Below are 23849 nucleotides of genomic sequence, written 5' to 3' on the forward strand. Positions count from 1 at the left end.
TGAGATGTATCTAACAATACGCCGTACTAATTAATTAATTGCTTTGTACTACAAATCAAAAACTCTTGCAATGCTAAGCGATTAAAGATCAATGTGAATGTCAATAATTGCTGACTAGAATGGTGGTGATAATTATTTTAATTATTGTGTGATAATTGTAAGGCATTTAGTTGAGAATTTGTCACTAACCATTTTTGGATTTGTAGCAGATCTGGCTCTTCACATTAAAACTTTTTTCCTTTCAGGCCGTCGGGGGTTAGTGTCAGTTTTTCCCCCAGTGGCTGCAGGTGTAATTACATTTCTGCTGAGTTTATTGATGCAGGTGGTCACCACTCCCACCATCCTTAAAGAGGTCATCTGATGCATCAGCTGACAGTCAGTGTTAAAGTTCATGCTACAGCGACCAAACTGGAGGAAGGAGCTTGCTGAGAGCGGTGGTGCCTCAGATGTTTATGGTGTATCTGGTGTTGTGATCCTGCTGTGCGGTGCTTTACAGCAGAAAGCTAAGTGTTGTATTTTTGTTACACTGTTCCTTTTTCTGCCTGTCTATCCTTACCTTGTGTTGTCTTAGTGCAGCGGTGGGACCAGAGTCCTCACTTGCCTATTCCCTTCTTAGGGATTGGTGCAGGGCAAGAGAGGGCTTAGGTATCCTGCTCGGCGACAGGTCGAAAGAACCTGCATAGGGATGTTAGTAACATCAGGGCACTTCCTCAGGTAAGTGCAGGAGGTGTCCATTTTCCCCTTTCCCTACTGACAGGGCCCACCATTGTTAAAGCTTCCCCTGGTGTTTCCTGGTGTGTTTTTTATTTTGCTGTGACTGACCAATCGTTGGGTCATGTTGCACTGGTCAGTCACTCCGTGACAGAAATGATTCCATTGTAGCTTCATTCTTCATTTATACTTAATCTTATGCTTTTTATAAGTCATTTCTTACCTTTTGCAGCAGTCTCTGATTTTCTTTGTATTTTATATTTTTTCCTATCTGTGATTTCATCTCATGTAGAGCATGAGCCATGGCGTAGACAGATTTATACACAAGATAAGTGACCCTAAATCTGTTGGTATCATATATATTGTTCCCAAGTTCACCTAACTTTATGGTTCTGTTGCATTCGTGAAGACGTAAATGAATAAGATATTTTCTCATTTGACCAGAGATGAAACATTCAAAAGCATATGCAATGAAAATCTGCAATAAAATGTCATCTGGACGATTTGTTGGACTAATTTCTTGTAGGAATTTTTTTAAATCTGGCATCTTTTTAGTAGGTGGAGAAAACACCAGACTTCCATGAAATGCTGACCTTGCTTTTATAGATGGTATGAAGTGAGCAATCCAACCTGCTGGTACAATGAAGGTCTTCTCATGGGCCTTGAGTTCCTCCTCAATAAAGTATACAATGAAGCCAGAAAATGTTCCACAAATGACAATGACTTGTGAAGCTGATTTGTTAATAAACTTTATTTTTTGGTAATGATCTACATGTATTTCTATGTCATCATATATCTTAATAATATACTCAACACAGATTTCATATTTGGCAGCCTTTATCTCTAACTCCTGGCTCTGCTTCTCTCCGAAATCATCATCAGATGTAATAACACCGATCCACGTCCAGTTATAATGTCTGAGTAATTGTATAATGGCCAGACACTGGGTTGAGTAATTGGGAAGTGCTTGGAAGAACGATGGAAAGAGGATTGAATTGCTCATAATTGGATCCATTGTACCAAAACTGATCTAAATAATACAGTAAAAACATGGGAACATAATTATTATTGCTTCACAAAACATATTCTTCTCCATAGGCTATTTCATACAGTTCCATAGATGATGAACAGAGCTGAGGTTGAGCATGTGCAGCTCTACTTCAATCAAGAAGGGGCTCTACACAGCCTGTTTTCCAGAATCCAAATCTTTAGAGGTCTCTGACAGTTAGACCACCAGTAGGGATGGGCGAATCTACTCGTTAGGACTCGTTACTCTGCGAGTAGTAGGGGACTCGCAGGAGTCGGTACTCTGCGAGTTTCCATGCGATTACTCGCACAGTAACGAGTCCAATACAAATCAATGGCAATCCTAGTTTTTTCAGAGTTTAATACAAGCAATCCTAGTTTCTTAGCGATTTTGTGTCCCCCTGCTGACACAAAATCGCTAAGAAACTAGAATTGCTTGTATTAAACTCTGAAAAAAAAAATAGGAGTCTCAGCGATTCTGTGTCCCCCTGCTGACACTAGAATTGCTTGTATTAAACTCTGAAATTCTCTCTCTCTCTCTCTCTCTCTCCCCCCAAGCACAGGAATCGCTGCAAGACTCGCATCCCCATTCATTAACATTGGACTCGCTAGACTTGCAACGAATAGCGAGTTTCCGACTCGGACTCGTTACAGTCTAGCGATTCCGAGTATTTCAGGATTCGCCCATCCCTAACCACCAGCAATCATTAAAAAGTTATTCCTATTTTCATAAATGATTGTCTTCGGTAAATACTTGCAAGAAGTTGACACTGGCATTGTTGATATCTTGGTGAGGCATTTACTCACGTTCCATACTCCCCTTTCTCTTAAACAGCCCCTTCCCCCATACCCAATCCCCTTCCCCAAATAAAGACAAAACTCCGAACTTGGATAATAACCGGCCACAGCAGCCCCACTGGCTCGGGAGCACCAAATACCCAGAAGGGTTCCGCTGTCCACTTAACCCCAGGGAATCCGGCCCACCATTGCCAAGATTCCCCCAAATCACCAGACCATAGAACCATAATCCAACATCAACTGAAGAATCCGTATACCCACAGATCACCCAGGCCAATTTATTATCAACTTCAAGGACCCCCCAACCGCATCATAACCACTATGACCCAAAACAGTTCTTCAAAGACACTCCACCAAAGAAATAAAGGGGGGCGGGCAGGACTGCTCAGAACACCTCCGAAGTGGGAACTGGCCAAACCCCACCCCTAACTCGCCCTATAAACACCCTAATAAATATTCCAAGCCATATTAAAATATACCCACCCCCCTCCAATCCCCATCATGCCGGCCTTTTCTAATGCCAGGTGGGGGGAGGGGGGCGGCTTGCTCCGGCCTGTGCTTGACATTGGTATTGTCGATATCCTGTTGGGGTATTTACTCACGTTCCATACTTCCCTTCCACTTAAACAGCCCCTTCCCCCTTACCCAATCCCCTTCCCTAAATAAAGACAAAACTCCGAACTTGGATAATAATCGGCCACAGCAGCCTGATGACATTCATCCACTCAATGCCGACTTTTGTTCCCCATTGACTTGCATTGGGGTCGGGTTTCGGACGAAACTCCGACTTTTTTTGCCCTAGTCGGACCAGTTTCATCTGAAACGAATTTTGCTTCATGAAACCCGATCCGACTAAAGTCGCTCAACTCTACTCCCAGCCGTTACTCCACTGGCTCGGGAGCAACAAATACTCTGAAGAGTTCCGTTGTCCACTTAACCCTGGGACTCTGACTCACCGTTGCCAAGATTCTTCCAAATCACCTGACCATAGAACCATAATCCAACACCAACTGAAGAATTTGTATACCCACGGATCCTACCGGCCAATTTAGCACCAACTTCAAGGACCCCCCAATTGCCACAATGAGGGTATTTGACCACCTCAAATCCCTGAGCCCCCCACACACCGAACCGCTATGGCCCTCTCAATACCGCTCTGCAAAACAAGTGCCCACAGATCGATGCCCACTGCATTTAAGTGCACCCCATCACCCAGCAAAAACACCTCGCCCCCTTCTTCCAATTCAAAATGATGTATCGCCACACCTTCATTCCTAATTACAAAACTAGATACCACCCGATTGGCCTTCATTCTCACCTTATTGATCTTCTACACTGATCTATCATGTTGCCAGGGTTTCTGTGGATCCACATCTGACCACACTACAGTCAAATTGCAAAATGATAAACATAGCCTTAGTAAATCATGCTTGATGTCTCTTACCTATTCTTGACACAGCTGAACCCCCAAGTTATTTCCCTGGACATGCAAAACCAAAATGTCAGGTGGCTTGTCCAACCTGACACTACTTTGTATTTTCTGAAAAAACCTTGCTCCATTCCAATCTCCTGAAACCCAACCTCCTGATGACCGCCATGTCCCTGGAGAAACCGAGTTGTCTTCCCTCATGCTGCATATCCACGCAACTTGTGCCCCAATAAACTTAGGAGTGGACTATGACCCAGACCAACAGAGGATTGAAACCTATAATAAAGCAGAAACATCTTACAACACACAATATTAACAAGGAACAACGCACCCTACATGAAAAAACATCCGTACCCCTTAAGGCCTAATGTAACTCTTGTAACGCCCTGACTCCCATCTCCCAATCCTTTGCACTACCTCAGGGGCTAAACCCCCAACTGCTGCCTCCGTTGCAGCCCCAGTCTGAAATGAGTGAGATGCAAACCGGGAAGCATCCAAACCCAAACCAGTCAAGGCTTGTCTGAAAACTGTGTCAAACTGAAATTTAGAAAGAAAAGACCCATCCTCATAACACAATAATGGCCCATTCTTTATAGGCTGAAAACTGTCAAACGCCAGTAAACAACGAATCGAGCACATCAAAGAGCCTGGCACTGCCCCTAATAATACACTCTTACCTTTTCCTTCCTGCTCCGTTTTAGACCGCCTTTCCAAAATTCCAAATGACCACCAGTACACACTACATCCTTAGCCAGTAAACCGCCCTGTCTAAGCCTACTAGGAGACACAATTTCCTCAACCCTTAAAGCCCCGAAAAAGGCAAAAGAAAAGGCTAAACAAAAAAGAGCAACCTCAAAGTCAGACATACAAACCTCCTTCAAACATGCGCCTAACTGTTTTAGCACACTAAAGGAGACCGAGTGCCTACAATCCCCCAGACATCCCTTCTTCTAAACCCCCTAATCGCTTGCTTTACCAAGAACGACTTTGTCACATCTCTCTGACCCCTAAGCTTAAAACCAAAGGCCAAAGTCGCACTTAGCCTACCCACCTTTGCTGCTGACCACCCTTCATCCACCCCACGACTCAGCCACCATAACAAAGCTCCCACCCAGTTCTCGCTAGTGCAGCTGGCCCCACATGATACCAGCCAACTCTCCCATGCACACCATACCGATTGGTAAGCAGCCCATGTGCTGGGAGCCAACGACGCCCAAATCAAAGGATGTGCAACCCGGATGCCATACTCCAAAGCTCCGCCAGGCACTCCAAACCCTGTTCCTCCGGATCCGGAGCCAGCGACCGGAAAAGCTCCCACTGAAAATGAGACAAGGAATCAGCGATATCATTCTTCACACCCGGCACATGAGAGGCAATAACGTGCGCATTTATGGACAAGCAAAACAGCACCAACTGCCGAAGAACCCTAATCACCGGAGGGGAAAATGCCGTCAAATTATTGATAGCACACACGACAGCCATGTTGTCACAATGGAAGCGAATCCGCTTGTTCTGAAAATCACCCCTCCATAAATGCACAGCCATCAGAGTGGGAAAAATCTCCAGCAACCTTACATTCCTCACCAAACCCAAAGCAAACCATTCCTCAGGCCACCTAGTGGCACATCACAGACCTCCAAAATAGGCCCCAAAGCCAACACCACCGGAAGCGTCCGTAAACAGGTCCAAATCAACGTTACCAACCACCTCCTACATCAGCAAGGAGCGACCGTTATACTGCACCAAAAAACTATCCCACACCTCCAAATTTGCCTTGTGCTCGCTGGACAAAGAAAAACAAAATGATGTGGAGCCTTCACTCCAGCCGTGGCGCTAGCCAACCTATGTGAAAAGACTTTCCCCATCGGGATGATGCGACAAGCAAAATTTAATTTTCCAAGAAGCGACTGAAACTCACGCAGTGACAGCTTCTTCAAACGTCTCACCTGTGCCACTTCCTCTCTCAAAGCCACCACCTTCTCCTCCTGTAACCTGAACTCCCAACTGACCAAATCAATCACAATGCCCAGGAAAGAGAGACTCGGGAACGGCCCCTGTGTTACTTCTTGAGCCAATGGGACACCAAAACGTTTCGCCACCCAAACAACCATCTTTAAAATAACCTCACAGCACCTGGACTGCCCCGGTCTGATACACAAAAAGCCATCCAAGTAATGTATCAAAGAATCAAAACCTGACACATCACAAACCACCCATTCAAGAAAAGAACTGAATGCCACAAAAAATGTGCAAGACAACGAACAACCATTTGGCAAACATCTGTCAACGTAAACCCCCCCTCCCCAATAACAACCCAACAACCTGACACTCTCATGGTGAACCAGTAACAAATGAAAAGCCGATTCAATATTGTTTTTTGCCAACAATGCACCCCTGCCACAACAACGCACCCAATGCGCCACCTCATCAAATGATGCATAAACCACAGAACAAAGCTCTGGGTCTATCCCATCATTCACAGACCTCCGCCAAGGATATGACAAATGCTGAATAAAAAACACATTACATGAAATGTAGACCCACGAAAACCTTGACTAATGCACTAGCAGGATGCAGCAGACCTCCCACTGATAAAAGCTGGGGCAGTACAGGTGCATTCTACTGATGAAAATAACCAGTCACCCAACCAGGCAATGGAGGGGCTGGCTGCCTAGTGGAAAAATGCACAAAAAAAGGCTTGCAAAGGACATCAGTCACACAGATAAGTGTGGTGCAAAGTGTCTGAACATCCTATTGATAATGCCCCTAGTATTAGCAGGTGGGCTGTTATTATTATTATTATTATTATTATTATTTATTGTTATAGCGCCATTTATTCCATGGCGCTTTACATGTAAGGAGGGGTATACATAATAAAAGTACAATAATCTTAAACAATACAAGTCATAACTGGTACAGGAGGAGAGAGGACCCTGCCTGCGAGGGCTCACAATCTACAAGGGATGGGTGATAATACAGTAGGTGAGGGTAGAGCTGGTCATGCAGCGGTTTGGTCGATCGGTGGTTACTGCAGGCTGTTCAGTACTATATATATGCATCACACAGAAAAACCAAGCCAACATAAAGAGGCCTGGCTGCATCCTGCAAAAATGATAAAAAGAGCAAAAAAGATGAAAAAATATTGGGGTATTAGTTAATATTTTGACCAAGACAGATAAGCTCACAACCCAACGTCAAGGCTTCCCAATAATTGCGAGTCCCTAGCAAACACCCTACTAGTGCATTAGTCAAGGTTTTGGTGAGTTTACTTTCATGTAATGTGATTTTTTTATTTTTTATGTTCAAATGCTGAATAAGCCTGAACTTATTTGGTTCCTTCTTCGGAACCACACCCAAAGGCGATACCACCAAATTTGCCAAAGAAGGAACCGGAAAAGGTCAGGACATCCATCTCAGTGAAACCTCCTTAATTAACTTTTTCGTAACAACATCAGCATGTAACTCAGCCGACCTGAGGAGCTTCAAAACCTGAGGGATTTCAAAAGGAGGAGCAGGGATTCTAAAACCATCTCGGAAACCTAACAACAGGAGATCCGCCTTATTCTTGTCCTGGAATCTATTTAGATAGGGGACCATCGTGACTAGTTTCATTGTTGTCACCTTCTTTTTGATTATTAATCTCTGCATTTCCCTTGTTTTTCCTGAAACACCTGTGTTAGGCGTCGGGTTCCTGCCTCTGAACAGGAGGAATCCCGAGCCTTGCCTTCTGTGGTCTCCCATTCAGTCCCAACCACAGAGGAGGCTGCTCAGCAAAGGTGTCAATCCCGATGTCTTGCTCAGGCTAGTGCTGTTGGGTTGGTTGCTGCTGCCACCCTGGTTCAGCTTTAGCAATCTGCACTAGTCAGCAGCTCGCAGCTCCAGAGGCTAAGTCCTTTTTCTAGCCTACTGAGGCTGAGCATGCCCGTGGGACGACCTCTCATTGGAGGTCGGAGGTCACATGCTCAGGTCCTCAAGCAGTTCGGATTGGACTTTCAGGAAGGTCCCGGAAGGACGCTGTTATAAAAGGCTTGCATGGCCGCTCAGCCATGCGCTAATATAGACTAATATGGCTAAGTGTGTGTGTGATGATGGATACTTGTGACAGGTGACTGACTCATTATAATTCCCTCCCTTAGTTGTGCATGAGATAGAGTTTTAGAGTCAGAGTCAGCGCCGAGTTGTGGCACTGCCTAGCACGACAGTGCTCCCAACTCCTCACACATGCTAGCGCCAGAGTGTGCCACTCTACCTTAGGCTCTACGCTACCGCATGCACATCAGTATCCGTTAGAGCGGTGCCATGTGCCTCTTATGCGCTTTCCAGTCCTAAGCTTAGGCTGGTTTGTGTCGTTCGCCAGAAATGCGCTGTACGCACTTAGTGTAGTAAGTAACTATCAGCTGCACCCTCTGACTGTTAACAGGGCGCAGCATTCTATAAGAGTCTGTCCAGGCATCGCAGTCACGGTCCTGAATGCTAGTGGGGCTAGAGGGACTTTAACCCTGTGTCCTTGGGGCAAAGTCCTGGGTCTCTACACTAGCGCTCCCCTGCCAAGTCCTGTGAAAATAAACAGGCTCTGGCATTTGTTTCAGTGTCTCTGTGAGGTAACAGAGTTTGCTCCTGTACACAGCGGGTCAGTGGTTAACCAACCGGTGTTCAGTTAGTACTCCGCCATTACCGAGTAGCAGTTTACCATCTCTGCACGGAGGACCCCGGGTTGCGATCGCATTTTCTTATATTTTATATTCAGTGCGATCCGCAACCCTAATAACCTGTCTGCGCCGTGTGAAGAACCACTGCAGTGTGAGTACACGTGCTTGAACTTACAAGTGGTTCTGAACTTACTCTGGCCTTCGTTGAACTGCAAGCATAAACCATGCTTTTGACCTCCTGCCTGTCCTGACTTACCCCCAGTCCCTTGAATACTTCTTTGAGAGGCAGACTGGCCATCAACCCCGGCCCCACCTTGAAAGGAATGACCAAACCTGGTTGATGCCATAACCCGTACCCACAGATCTATGTCCTTTTGATCCCACCGAATCGACGGATGAACTGCCTTCCCCTGCCTGAACTGCTCATCATAACAATGCCAAGCTTAACCTCCATAAACCCTATGCGCCTCACCTGTGGAATCCATATAGGAAAGCAAGGCAGATCAGTTCTTCGGTGCTTTCTTGCCTTTTAACTCACCAAAATCGCAAACGCCTGCAGCCAATTTACAAATGTCTGAGGGATCAGGGGCCACCTCCATTTTTCCTCTTCTTCTTCCTCCTTTTCACGATCATCCTTTTCACGATCATCCTTTTTAGTTTTATCCAAATTAAATTTTTCCAACGGAAGAAGTGAAAAGATCTCGACATACTCATCTTTCCAAATCTTCTCACGCATATCTTTTTTAAATGAGCCCCCAGCGGCCCTTCAAAACAAATGTAAACTTCGCAATGCTCCCTATCATCAAAATGAATCCCACCTTCTTTTTCTTTTTTGGTCTGCACTGACACTAATATGGTTCAGAAAACCTGCTGGGCGCTACAAAACCCCGAGCCTGTCGAACTGCAACCAACCTCCTGAGAACCCACCCATGCTGCTAAATGCGACGGTGTCAATCCCTCACCCTCTAAATGCGTCAGCAACTCCCGCACATTGCACAATAACTCTTTCATCCCGTGGCTCCCCAAATCAGACTGAACCCCTACTCCCTGGCCCTGCACTACGGACCCCACAGCCTGACTAGCCCCCAATGATGGTGACAGTGAAAACGCCAGCAACATACAGGACATAGACTCATACTCACCAGGTTGCAAAGGAGCTGTGATTCCCTAGCCGCAGACCTTGCACTCGTCCAGCTGTCAATTATCACTGATCCGCTCCCTGGACCCTCAAGAAGCTGAGGTCCGCATCCAGATGATGATTCTGATGCCATGGCCCCAACAGGCCCCTCAATCCTGGACACGATCCCACTGGAAAGACTTCCTGGGCCAGCAGGTACAGTCAGAAATGGTTAGCCCCCGGGAGCAATCCCACAGCCCGATCTGCTTCCAAGCGATCCCTACAGCAGATTTGTCCCAGCCCTGCTGGAGGGCAATGAAAATGATCCCCAGTCCACTCACAGGTCCAGCAGCCCCGAATCACCTGGGGCACTGCCTGTCGCTTCATCAGAACAGGCTCTCCCCCAACTTCTATGTCTGGAGAAGGAGGCGGGCCACTAGGCCACTAGGCAGGGTCATCACTATGGCGACCCGAGGTGACATCACAGGGAGCTCCCGAGGACACGGCGTGCGATGGCTCCGCCACACGCAGCAACAGGGGAGTAGGCCTCTCAACCGCCGCAGGCCCCAACCCGACTTGCGGATTCCTCCCAGACAGTGGCCTGCTTGGGCATCTGTGGGCAGTCACCCAGCCCAGAGGGTCCCTGGAGGGGCTCCTGTGCCAGTGCTGGGGCCTATGAGGCACATCGGGGACAAGCGCTCTGGAGGCCTGACACGCTGGGAGCACTTCTCGCCTGCGATGACCACCGGGACATCCCTGCTGCCTCCTCCTATAATCCCGGACACTTGTGCCTCCAGCCAACTGGGCGGTTGATTATTGGCAGCCACCCGCAGCCTCTTCAGCACCTGCTCAATAGATCCCATGATGATAAGCAGGGAGATTGGGAGACTGCTCAGAATGCCTCCGAAGCGGGAACTGGCCAAACCCCACCCCTAGCTTGCCCTATAAACTTCACTAATGAATATTCCAAGCCATATTAAAATATCCCAACCCCCCTCCAACCCCCTGTCATGCCGGCCTTTGCTAACGCCACATGGGGGGAGAGGGGCGGCTTGCTCCGGCCTGTACTAGATTAATTCTTATGACATTTTTCTGTTGTTCTTCAGATATTAACACTTTTTTTTATTTATAGCTTGAGTGCTAGGAGATCGATCACTTTCTAACTTTTAAGCATTGCAGTGAAGTAGGCCAGGATTAGAAGGTAACAATGTGCTTCTGGGCTTCTGGGATCCTGGGCAGCTTCAAACAGTGATTACAAGATCAGAAAAAAAAACCTGCAAACACTGAGCTTGTTCCTCTGTCTTGCAGAGGTTATTGATTTCCAAGGCAGCAAGCTGTAAACACAAGAAAAGTGTTAATATCTTAAGAAATGTAGAAAATATTAATAAGCAGCTCTAAATTTCAAGCTTGCTTTATGTATAAGCATTATACAGCAATAGTGATTTATGGAGATGGGAATAAACTTTCAAAGAAAACTCTTGTCAATTCATTTAGCCCCCCTTCTTACCCCACCCCACACACACTTACATACATCCACCAATGTCTGTGTAAGCGATAAGAATATTTGTTATTCTGTTACTTTATTTTTTATTGTCTCCTTAAGTTCCAAGTTTCTTTTGGGCTTCAACGGAATCTTTCTGTCAGGAACACTGCACTGCACTTGCTCACTGAGCCAGTGTGCGTGTCCTAAGTAGGACAGGTATCTTCGGCTCCTAGCGCTTGGAGTTTAGGCCACACCCCCAGCAGTCAAATGCTTCGGGTCCTATCTGGTCTGGAGCAATCTCTCTCTGCTCCTGCTTCCTCTGAGAGACCTGTGGCCAGCTCCGCCCCTTGGCAGTCATGTGATTCAGGTCCTGCTTGTCTGAAGCACACATCTTCAAAGATACCTGTGGAGCGGGGCAGCAGAGGTGAAGATGTGTGCTTCAGACAAACAGGACCTAAATCACGTGACTGCCAAGGGGCGGAGCCAGCCACAGGTCTCTCAGAGGAAGCAGGAGCAGAGAGAGATTGCTCCAGGCCAGATAGGACCTGAAGCACTTGACTGCTGGGGGCGTGGCCTAAACTCCAAGCGCTAGGAGCCAAAGGAAAACTCCTAGAAGGGTAACTACGGGACAAAGTTACCAAGGGGCATAGACAGGGACATAAACCAGATCAGGCCAGGGTCAAAGCAGAAGATAGCATGACAGTACCAAAGGATTAGACAGAATGGATAGTCAGGACGTAGCAAGAGATCAGTAAACCAGAACGGGCAAATACACAGTACGAAGACAGTAGACAAACTCACAACGAAGAGACGGACTGGTTAAAAACCAAACAAGCAACCAGATAACAGGCACAGGGCACAGGCAAGCAAGGGGTCAACTAACTCAGCTGAGGGCAGGAGTATAACTGACACCAGACCTAGGTCAATTGGCAACTAAATAGCCTCCCTCTACCAGAGAGAGGCAGAAACAATTAACCCCTGTCTGACCAAGATGGGACAAAGACAAAATCCCATCCTGGATCATGATACTTTTACTCTGTTTTTGTTACTAATCTGAGAGGAGCATGATGTTGGGGCAGAGTGCCTGTGCTGGAATGACTGTGATTGGCCAGCGCACCACGTGACACAGCCAGTATAAAGGCAAGATCATGAGTTCTACCGCCATTCTACCTCTTAATTATGCAGAGATTAGATGCAGGTGGAGTGAGAGACAGATTCTGATTGAGCACTCTGCAAAAACACTACTGATTGTACTCTGCAACCCATATCCATAGGGGTACTGCGCCAAACGCTGATATACTGTATGTATACTGCAACTGATATCAGAGGGAGTACTGTGCCTTCAAGCTGCTGTACATACTCTGCACTCCCCTCCTGTGTGAGTACTGTGACTTTAACCCCTTTACCCCCAAGGGTGGTTTACACGTTCATGACCGGGCCAATTTTTACAATTCTGACCACTGTCCCTTTATGAGGTAATAACTATGAAACGCTTCCATGGATTCTGGTGATTCTGTTTTCTTGTGACGTATTATACTTCATGTTAGTGGTAAAATTTCATTGATATAACTTGCGTTTATTTGTGAAAAAACTGAAATTTGGAGAAAATTTCGCAATTTTCCAACTCTGAATTTTTTTGCTCTTAAATCACAGAGATATGGCACACAAAAAACTTAATAAGTAACATATCCCACATGTTTACTTTACATCAGCACAATTTTGGAACCAAAATTTTCTTTTGTTAGGAAGTTATAAGGGTTAAAAGTTGACCAGCGATTTCTCATTTTTACAACACCATTTTATTTTTACGGACCACATCACATTTGAAGCCACTTTGAGGGGTCTATATGATAGAAAATACCCAAAAGTGACACCATTCTAAAAACTTCACCCCTCAGAACCGCATTCAAAAAGTTTATTAACCCTTCAGGTGCTTCACAGGAATTTTTTGAATGTTTAAAAAAAATGAACATTTAACTTTTTTCACAAAAAAATTACTTCAGGTCGAATTTTTTTATTTTACCACGGGAACAGGAGAAATTGGACTGCAAAAGTTATTGTGCAATTTGTTCTGAGTACGCTGAAACCTGATATGTGGGGGGGAACCACTGTTTCGGCGCATGGCATAGCTCAGAAGGGAAGGAGCGCCGTTTGACTTTTTCACTGCAAAATTGGCTGGAATTCAGATCGGATGCCATGTCACGTTTGGAGAGCCCCTCATGTGCCTAAACAGTGGAAACCCCCCACAAGTGACCCCATTTTGGAAACTAGACCCCCCGAAGGAACTTATCTAGATATGTTTTGAGAACTTTGAACCCCCAAGGGCTTCACAGACATTTATAACGTACAGCTGTACAATTAAAAAAATCATATTTTTTCCACAAAAATGATCCTTTCGTCCTCAATTTTTATTTTCCCAAGGGTAACAGGACCCCAAAGGTTATTGTGCAATTTGTCCTGAATACGCTGATGCCCAATATATGGGGGTAAACCACTATTTGTGCACATGGCAGAGCTCGGAAGGGAGTCAGCACCATTTGACTTTTATGGCCTGAATTGAGATCAGATGCCATGTCGCGTTTGGAAAGCCCCTGATGTGCCAAAACAGTGGAAATGTCCCACAAATGACACCATTCTGGAAACTAGACCCCCCAAGGAATTTATCTAGATATGTGGTGACAACTTTGAACCCCCAAGGGCTTCACAGAAGTTAATAATGCCCGGGCGTGAAAATAAAAAAATCATACTTTTTCCACAAACATGATCTTTTCACCCCCAATTTTTATTTTCCCAAGGGTAACAGGAGAAATTGGACCCCAAATGTTGTTGTCCAATTTGTCCTGGGTACGCTGATATCCCATACGTGGGAGAAAACTACGGAAGGGAAGTAGTGACGTTTTGGAATGCAGACTTTGATAGAATGGTCTGCGGATGGCATGTTGCCTTTGAAGAGCCCCTGATGTACCTAAACAATGGAAACCCCCCACAAGTGACCCCATTTTGGAAACTAGATCCCCTAAGGAACTATTCTAGATGTGTGGTGAGCACTTTAAACCCCCCAGTGCTTCACAGAAGTTTATAACACCTGGGTGTGAAAAAAAAAAAATCACATTTTTTCCACAAACATGATCTTTTAGTCCCCAATTTGTTTTATTTTGCCAAGGGTAACAGAAGAAATTGGACCCCAAAAGTTGTTTTCCAATTTGTCATGAATATGCGGATACCCCATATGTGGAAGAAAACTACTGTATGGACACACGTCAGGGCTCGGAAGGGAAGTAGTGATGTTTTGGAATGCGGACTTTGATGGAATGGTTTCTGGGTATCATGTTGCCTTTGGAGAGCCCCTGATGTACCTAAACAGTGGAACCCCCCACAAGTGACCCCACATTGGAAACTAGACCTCCTAAGGAACTATGCTAGATGTGTGGTGAGCACTTGGAACCCCCCAGTGCTTCACAGAAGTTTATAACATTCAGGCGTGAAAATAAAAAATCATATTTTTTTTCCATAAAAATGATGTTTATGCCCCCAATTTTTTATTTTCCTAAGGGTAACAGGAGAAAGTGGACCCCAAAAGTTGTTTTGCAATTTGACCTGAGTAGGCTGATACCCCATATGTGGGGGTAAAACACTATTTGGGTGCATGGCAGAGCTTGGAAGGGAAGGAGCACCATTTGACTTTTTCAACGCAGAATTGCCTGGAATTGACATCAGATACCATGTTGCGTTTGGAGAGCACCTGATGTGCCCAAACAGTGGAAACTCCCCAATTCTAACTCCAACCCTAACCCCAACACAACCCTAACCCTAATATTAGCCCTAATCCTAGCCCTATCTCTAACCCTAGCCCTAACCCTGGCCCTAACCCTAAACCTAATGGGAAAATGGAAATAAATACATTTTTTTAATTTTATTCTTTTTCCATAACTAAGGGGGTGATAACGGGGGGTTTGATTTACTATTTATGGCGGTTTTTATGTTTGGCAGCTGTCATACGCTAAAAGACGCTTTTTATTGAAAAAATAGTTTTTGCATCACCACATTTTGAGAGCTATAATTTTTCCATATTTTGACTCACTGAGACATGTGAGGTCCTATTTTTTGCGGGACGAGTTGACATTTTTATTGGTACCATTTTCGAGCACGTGACATTTTTTGATCACTTTTTATTCTGATTTTAGTGATGCAGAATGAACAAAAACCAGCATTTCAAGAAATTCTTTTGGGGGGGTGCATTTACACTGTTCCGCGTGCAGTAAAATTGATAAAGTGGTTTTATTCTTCGGGTAAGTACAATTACAACAATATCTCATTTATGTCTTATTTTATGTTTTGACGCTTTTATGCAATGAAAACCATTTTATATAAAAAATAATTATTTTTGCATCGCTTTATTCTGTGAGCTATAACTTTTTTATTTTTTTGCTGATGATGCTGTGTGGTGGCTCGTTTTTTGCGGGACAAGATGACGTTTTCAGCGGTACCATGGATATTTATATGCGTCTTTTTGATCGCGCGTTACTGCACTTTTTGTTTGGCGGTATGATAATGAAGCATTATTTTTTGCTTTGCTTTTTATTGTTATTTTTTAAGGGGTTTGCTAAAGGGGTTAACTGATGAGAAAGTTTTATAGGGCGGGTCATTATGGACGATAATATGCATACTAAATATGTGTACTTTTATTTTTTTTTTATTTCCAAAAAATGAATTTATTAGGGAATTTTTTTTAAAATTTATTTAGCGATTTTTTATAAATCATTTTTACAATTTTTTTTTAGCTTTGTTACATTGTCCCAGGGGGGGACATCACTGTCATGTGTCAGATCGCTGATATGACACATCACAGAGCGCTGTGACAGATCAGCGATCTAACACAGGCACTGCACAAGGCTTCGTCATGCCTGAGCTTTGCAGACAGTGAGGAAGCCTGCAGGCCCCCAAAGGTCCCCGCCACCATATTGGATCCGGGGACCTGCAGGGAAGGAGGCCCCCGAAGCAGCTCTGCACGTCTCAGGGAAGCACGGAGGGAGCCCACTCCCTGCCGATGCTTCCCTAAATCCCCAATACACTGCGATCGTGTTTGATCGCAGTGTGTCAGGAGTTAACGTGCCGGGGGCGGCCCGTGACCACCCCTGACACATAGTGCCGGGTGTCAGCTGTGATAATCAGCTGACACCCGGCCGCGATCAGCCGTGCTCCCCTCGTGAGCACTGCTGATCGCTATGGCATACTATCCTGTCCATGGGCATAGGGGCCCGGGTCCCATGGACAGCATAGTACGTCAGATGTCAGGAAGGGGATAAGCTGCTGTGTGTACGCTGCACCCCCATCTGTGGGAGTACTGTGTCTTAAAGATTCTGTGTGTGCTCTGCACCCTCAACTGTGGGAGTACTGTGCCTTTAAACCACTATTAGGCTGCGTTCACACATCGCGTTTTTTTCGTGTTTTTGCGGCTGTTTTTAACGCGCGGTTTTGCTGCAAAAATCCTATGGGATTCCGCAATGCTGTGCTAATGCTGCGGATTTTCCCGCGGTGGAATCACATGCTCATTATTTTGCAGAATCGCGGTGATTCCGCCCACATAGGAATGCATTGTTCTGCTTACTTTCCGCATGTGGCTGTGCCCACCATGCGAAAAGTAAGCAGAACATTTGCGGTTGGTACCCACGCTCCGGAGGAGAGGAGACTGTCCTCCGGGCTGTGGGTACCGTAGCCCTGTAAAAAATAGAATTAAAATTAAAAAATCGAGTTATATTCACCTTCCGATGTCCCGTACAGCGTCCCCAGGCTTCAGCGATGCACGCGGCATTGCGATAATGACCTTTGCTGACGTCGCTGTCTCGCGATAATGTAGCGGTCTTGCGAACAGCGACATCATCAAAGGTCATTGCATCACTGGGAACAGGACCTGGCGGAGCATCACGGAGGCCTGGGTACGCTGCGAGGGATATCGGAAGGTGAATATAACCCGTTTTTTTATTTTTTTTATTATTTTTAACTTTAGATCTTTTTATTACTGATGCAGCATAGGCAGCCTCAATAGTAAAAAGTTGGTCACACTAGTCAAGCACAATGCTTGATGAGTGTGACCAACCTATCAATCAGTTTTCCGAGCCATGCTACAGATCGCTTGGAAAACGCTAGCATTCTGCAAGCTAATTACGCTTGCAAATGGCTAGTTTTTCCACGGGAAAATCACGGGAATTTAAAATGTGATTTTCCCGCTGAATGGAATTCCCGCGGTAACTTCCATGGGAGTTCCGCTACGTGTGAACTTACCTTATACTCTGCACCCCCGGCTGTGGGAGTACTATTCCTTTAATTCAATGTGTGTAAGTTGTATCCCTCACCAGTGGTAGTATCCTGCCTTTAAGCAACTGTATCTTTTCTACTAGTTTGAAAAATAAGTATTTAGAATTAGCTGTCTCGTTGCCTTTTGTAGGCCAAACAAGTAAGTTTTCTGGACTGCTGTGTATTTTCTAGTACTGTTACCAAAAAATAATTAGCTTCAATTGTCTCACTGCTGTTTGTAGGCCACATAAATAATGTTTCTAGACTTGAGTGGTATTTCTAGTAGTCTGTGAAATAAACAATTGGAATCAGAGATCTGGTTGGCATCTGTAGGCCAAATAAATATTTTTCTGGACCGGTGTGTGTCTTTCTAGTACAGTTATTAACAAATAATTGGCCTTAGTCATCTTTTTGTCATTTGTAGGGGAAATAAATAATTTTTCAAGACTGGTGTTTGTTTTCTAGTAGTCTGGAAAATAAAAAATTGGAATCAGCCATCTCGTTGCCATTAGCAAGCAAAATAAATATATTTTTGCGGACCGCTGTGTGTTTTTTAATAATGCTGCAAATAAATCTATTTTTCTGCCATCTCTCTATAAGAAGTATGCAAAATAACCCTTTTAAAAAATGAGAAGAGCATCAAATAGGGGACAGGGATGTGGCTGTGGTGATAATGGTGCAGCTGCTGATGGTAGTGTAGCTACTGCAGGGAGAGGCCAAGCTTGTTCTGTACCTTCTACTTGCCCAAATGCAACACCTTCCTCTTGAGTACACACAACATTAGCCTGTGTTTGAGTTTGAAACTTGATTCCCCTTCCCGCTTGTTTGGCACCTGTTATCCAGCCAGTAAGCAGATTGGGATTGCCAGCTACTCACTGTAATGTTGCAGCCATCTTGGTAGTGGCATTACTGTGATTAGCTGGCAATATTACATCATTGGAGGTTACCAAAGGACTTGCGTGGCAATATTCGGCAGAATGATGCAATCGTACAGCTCAGGGACAGTTCTTATTGGATGGAGAGAGTGCTTGTCCAGGGCTGTGTGTGCACAGTTGAACGAATCAGAGTCCTCTAGCATTGATACTAGTGCTGAGTATGAACCATCATATTAACAGCCCTTGTAAGGGCTAAATCTGTTCTTTGCTGTTTGTATCAGACTCTTTCTGCATGTAACCTAGGGTGGAACAATTGCTGGAGGAGAGAAAATGACATATTACATTCTATAGGCAGGGTATAGGGTTTTCAGCCCGTTGCTAAATATTTATCTGCTGCACGTGACCACATTATTAGAGATGAAAAAATTGTTTATTTTGAGTATTAGGCTGGAGTCACACTTAACGTATAAAAAAATCGGTCCTGTTTTGACGGCCGAGAATCGCACAAGTGTTCCCCGAACAGTGATCTGTTTGTAATCCGTTTGCATTGTGAGGCCACGTGCACACATTGAGTATTTGGTGAGTTTTTTTACCCCGGTATTTTTAAGGCAAAACCAGGAGTGGAGCGTTCAGAGGAAAAGCATACTAGAAACATTTGCTCCCCTTCTGCATTTTTCACCCACTCTTGGTTTTGGCTTACAAATACTGGGGTAAAAACTCATCAAATACTGGTTGTGTGCATGTGGCTTAATGATGCGATTTCCTCTCATCTAGTATCCGTGTGATATTTATACATGTATACAGGGTGGGCCAGTTATATGGATACACCTGGGTGGGCCATTTATATAGACAAACCTAGATTAATTGGGAATGGTTGGTGATATCAACTTCCTGTTTGTGGCACATTAGTATTTGTGAGGGGAAAACTTTTCAAGATGGATGGTGACCATGGCGGCCATTTTGAAGTTGGCCATTTTGGTTTGCATCTTTAAAAATGGCCCACCCTGGTGTATCCATATAAATGGCCCACCCGTGTGTATATACAGTATATATATATATATATATATATATATATATATATATAATATATATAAAGCTCAAAGTGTGTAAGTATGTGTGTGTGTGTGTGTGTATGTGTGTATGTCCGGGATGGGCATCCACACCGTCGCAGCTACAGCCACAAAATTTGGCACAGTCACACGTCTGGACCCCGAGAGCGTCCTAAGCTATGTTGTGAGGCGAAATTTTAACCCTGCGCGTTCTAATTCACCAAACAATTTTGCCCCAATCTACATACTGGGGGGAAAAAGTGTGTGTGTGCGTCAAGCCCCACCCCTCATTGTGATGTCATAATGCCCCTATTTGCATACTGGGGAAGCAGTGTGTGTGTATCAAGCCCCCCCTCATTATGATGTCACAATGGTTGCCATGGCGACGCTGATATCATCATAGGTCGCAAGCCCTGCCGCTCATTATGATGTCATAATGGTTGACTATGGGATGGAGGATGTGTGATGGGTATATGGGCACTGGACTATGGGATGGAGGATATGTATGATGGGTATATGGGCACGGGACTATGGGATGGCGGATATGTATATGGGCACGGGACTATGGGATGGAGGATGTGTGATGGGTATATGATGGGCATTGGACTATGGGATGGAGGATATGTATGACGGGTATATGGGCACGGGACTATGAGATGGCGGATATGTATGATGGGTATATGGGCACGGGACTATGGGATGGAGGATGTGTGATGGGTATATGGGCACTGGACTATGAGATGGCGGATATGTAACATGGGTATATGGGAACTGGACTATGGGATGGCGGATATGTATATGGATACGGGACTATGGGATGGAGGATGTGTGATGGGTATATGGGCACTAGACTATGGGATGGCGAATATGTATGATGGGTATATGGGCACTGGACTATGGGATGGAGGGTATGTGGTGGGTATATGGGCACTAGACTATGGGATGGAGGATATGTAAGATGGGTATATGGGCACGGGACTATGGGATGGAGGATATGTATGATGGGTGTATGGGCATGGGACTATGGGATGGAGGATGTGTGATGGGTATATGGGCACGGGACTATGGGATGGAGGATAATTATAATTTGTTATAACTAACCACAGTTAGTTACTATGCCCGGGCAGCGCCGGGCTCTTCAGCTAGTATATATATATGTATATATACATGTATATGTATGTCAGTGACACACATGTATGTACATGTATATCTTTATATTGCATAGAGAGAGACATAGAAGAATAGCTGTTAATTCATTTGTCGGCTTCAGTAAATCAATGCAGAAACCGACAGGATAGAAGACATGGATTACATACAGTAAATCCATGCAGAATAGTTAGATATGTAGATGTCTGTGAGCAATACAGTTAGTATAGTGAGTGTGCAAATTAGGGGACGTGTATGTATTTAATAAAAGATTATTTTCAAGGAAAAATGGTGTGGGCTCCCGCGCAATTTTCTGCGGCAGAGAGGGAAAGTCAGTGACTGTGGGCAGATATTAATAGCCTAGGAAGGGACCATGGTGATTGCGCTCCTGGCTAAAAACATCTGCCCCCTGCTACCCCAGAAAAGGCGCCAATAAGATGTGCCAATTCCACCACTTAGCCTTTCTGTTCCCGCTGCCCTGTAGCCTTGACATATAGGGTAATAGGGCATTAATGTCACCTTTATTTTGTAAGGTGACATTAAGTCCAGCTTTGTAATGGAGAGGTGCCAATAAGACACCTATCCATTACTAATCCTATACACAGTAAAGAGTTAAATAAATGCACAGCCAGAAAAAAGTATTTTAAAGAAATGAAACATCACACAGTTTTGCCATCTTTATTGTTATGCTAATCCAAACGACACCCTCGATCTGTTGTAATAAAGAAAAAATAAAAAAACAACAACATACCACACTTATCTGGCCCTCAGTCACACGCTGCAATCCATATTTGGGGATATATAGTTTACAACTGGGAGCACTGCTAATGCGACAGATTCGGCTGTAAACCACTGATGAATGAATGGGAAGCTGCCGGTGGCAGCATCAGTGATGAACTCTGCAGCGTGGGAAAAAAAACAGTGATGGGAGCTGCCCCATAGATTAACAGTAGTCTGAGTGCTATGCGATTTTTTTTTCTCGCATAGCACTCGTCCGTATTCCTCTCTAGTGTGACTCCGGCCTTATTCTCTTTGTGGTACATTTCAGTGGAATATAACACTCCAAAAAAGCATTTAAAAGATTTTCTGAATACAATTACTCACTCATTGAGTATTGAATGCTCTGTGGTACAATTTGGACAGATATAACATTCCAAAAAAGCGTTGAAAAAATTTGCCTGGATTTGAGCCCTTTACTCCAATGGTGGTTTGCACGGTAATGACCGGGCCAATTTTTACAATTCTGACCACTGTCCCTTTATGAGGTAATAACTCTGGAATGCTTCCATGGATCCCAGTGATTTGACATTGTTTTCTCGTGACATATTGTACTTCATGATAGTGGTAAAATTTGTTTGATATGAATTGTATTTATTTGTGAAAAAATGGAAATTTGGCATAAATTTTGAAAATTTCACAATTTTCCAACGTTGAATTTTCATGTCCTTAAATTACAGAGATATATAATCTAAAATACTTAATAAGTAACATTTTCCACATGTTTACTTTACATCAGCACAATTTTGGAAACAATTTTTTTTTGTTAGGAAGTTATAAGGGTCAAAAGTTAAACAGTGATTTCTCATTTTCACAATACCATTTTTTTTAGGGACCACATGACATTTGAAGTTACTTTGACGGGTCTATATGATAGAAAATACCCAAAGCTGACACCATTTCAAAAAAATGCACCCCTGAAGGTGCTCAAAACCACATTCAAGATGTTTATTAACCCTTCAGGTGCTTCACAGAAATTTTTGGAATGTTTAAAAAAAATGAACATTTAACTATTTTTCACAAAAAATTTACTTCAGATCCAATTTTTTTTATTTTAACAAGGGTAACAGGAAAAATTTGACCCCAAAAGTTCATGTCCAATTTGTCTTGAGTACACAGATACCCCATATGTGGGGGTAAATCACTGTTTGGGTGCACAGCAGAGCTTGGAAGGAATGGAGCGCCGTTTGACTTTTTTGATGCAGAATTGGCTGGAATTGAGATCGAACGCCATATCGCGATTGGAGAGCCCCTGATGTGCCTAAACAGTGGAAACCCCCCCAATTCTAACTCCAACTCTAATGCCAACACACCCCTATTCCTAATCCCAACGTTTACCCGCATCCCAACCGTAACCATAATTCAAACCCTAACCTCAACTCTCTTTTCAACACTAACCCTATCTTTAGCCCAACCCAAACCCTAACCCTAACTTTAGCCCAAACTCTAACCCTAACTTTAGCCCCAACCCTAACCCTAACTTTAGCCGCAACCCTAACTTTAGCTCCAACCCCACCCCTAATTTTAACCCCAAGCCTAACCCTAACTTTAGCCCAACTCTAACCCTAATGTGAAAATGGAAGTAAATACTTTTTTTTATTTGATTATTTTTCCCTAACTAAGGGGGTGATAAAGGGGGTTTAATTTACAGGTTTTTTTTATTTTGATAACTATGATAGGGTCTGTCACAGTGATCAAAATGAACCAATAGGAAAAAAATCTCCTATTAGTGCCGGGTGCTAGCTGGTAGATCTCGGCGGGCACACTGCTCATGCGCCCGGCATTTTCTCCTGGAAGGAGAAGCCGGTGGCCCAGGGGACTTCAGGGGGGCCTAAAGGGACCATGGAGGTACCGGGGGACCCTATTTCTCTCTCCTGTGATGTGCAATCAAATCAGAGGAGAGAGAAATTAATTGGAAAATCAGACTTTTTTGCGGTCGCCGTTATACCTCTAATAACGGTGATCATAGCAACAGGGTCCGTAAAAACCAACTTGAATCATATTCTCTGGGGTTTTGGCAACCCCAGCAGCCAAGACCCAGAATATATTCCATTGCTGGGGGATGCTATAACCTTAAACTTCAGAGCCGTTACGTGCCCCTTTACCCCCAATGGTGGTTTGCACGCTCATGACTGGGCCAATTTTTACAATTCTGACCACTGTCCCTTTATGAGGTAATAACTCTGGAACGCTTCCATGGATCCTGGTGATTCTGACTCTGTTTTCTCGTGACATATTGTACTTCATGTTAGTGGTAAAACTTAATTCATATAACTTGCGTTATTTGTGAAAAAAATGAAAATTTGGCAAAAATTTTGAAAATTTTGCGATTTTCCAACTTTGAATTTTTATGCCCTTAAATCACAGAGATATAGCACACAAAATACTTAATAAATATCATTTCCCACATGTTTACTTTACATCAGCAAAAATTGGGTACCAAAATTTTTGTTGTTTGGAAGTTATAAGGGTTAAAAGTTGACCAGCGATTTCTC

The 23849-nt window shown here is 44.2% G+C and overlaps 1 protein-coding gene across 1 annotated transcript in view; it reads right to left on the minus strand.

Annotated features, from left to right (window-relative positions):
* LOC141098814 (vomeronasal type-2 receptor 26-like) overlaps window positions 1-9349 on the minus strand; it is a 63385-nt gene extending 54036 nt beyond the window's left edge. Inside the window, exons 1-2 of the mRNA XM_073586790.1 lie at window positions 9152-9349; window positions 935-1741 (exon numbers count right to left, since the gene is read on the minus strand). Of these exons, the coding sequence (XP_073442891.1) occupies window positions 935-1741; window positions 9152-9349 (1005 nt within the window). The remainder of the gene's footprint in view (window positions 1-934; window positions 1742-9151) is intronic.
* Between the last annotated feature and the right edge of the window lie 14500 nt (window positions 9350-23849).

Source organism: Dendrobates tinctorius, unplaced genomic scaffold (assembly GCF_039654945.1).
Source record: "Dendrobates tinctorius isolate UK_male_01 unplaced genomic scaffold, ASM3965494v1 ptg000095l, whole genome shotgun sequence".
NCBI lineage: Eukaryota > Metazoa > Chordata > Amphibia > Anura > Dendrobatidae > Dendrobates > Dendrobates tinctorius.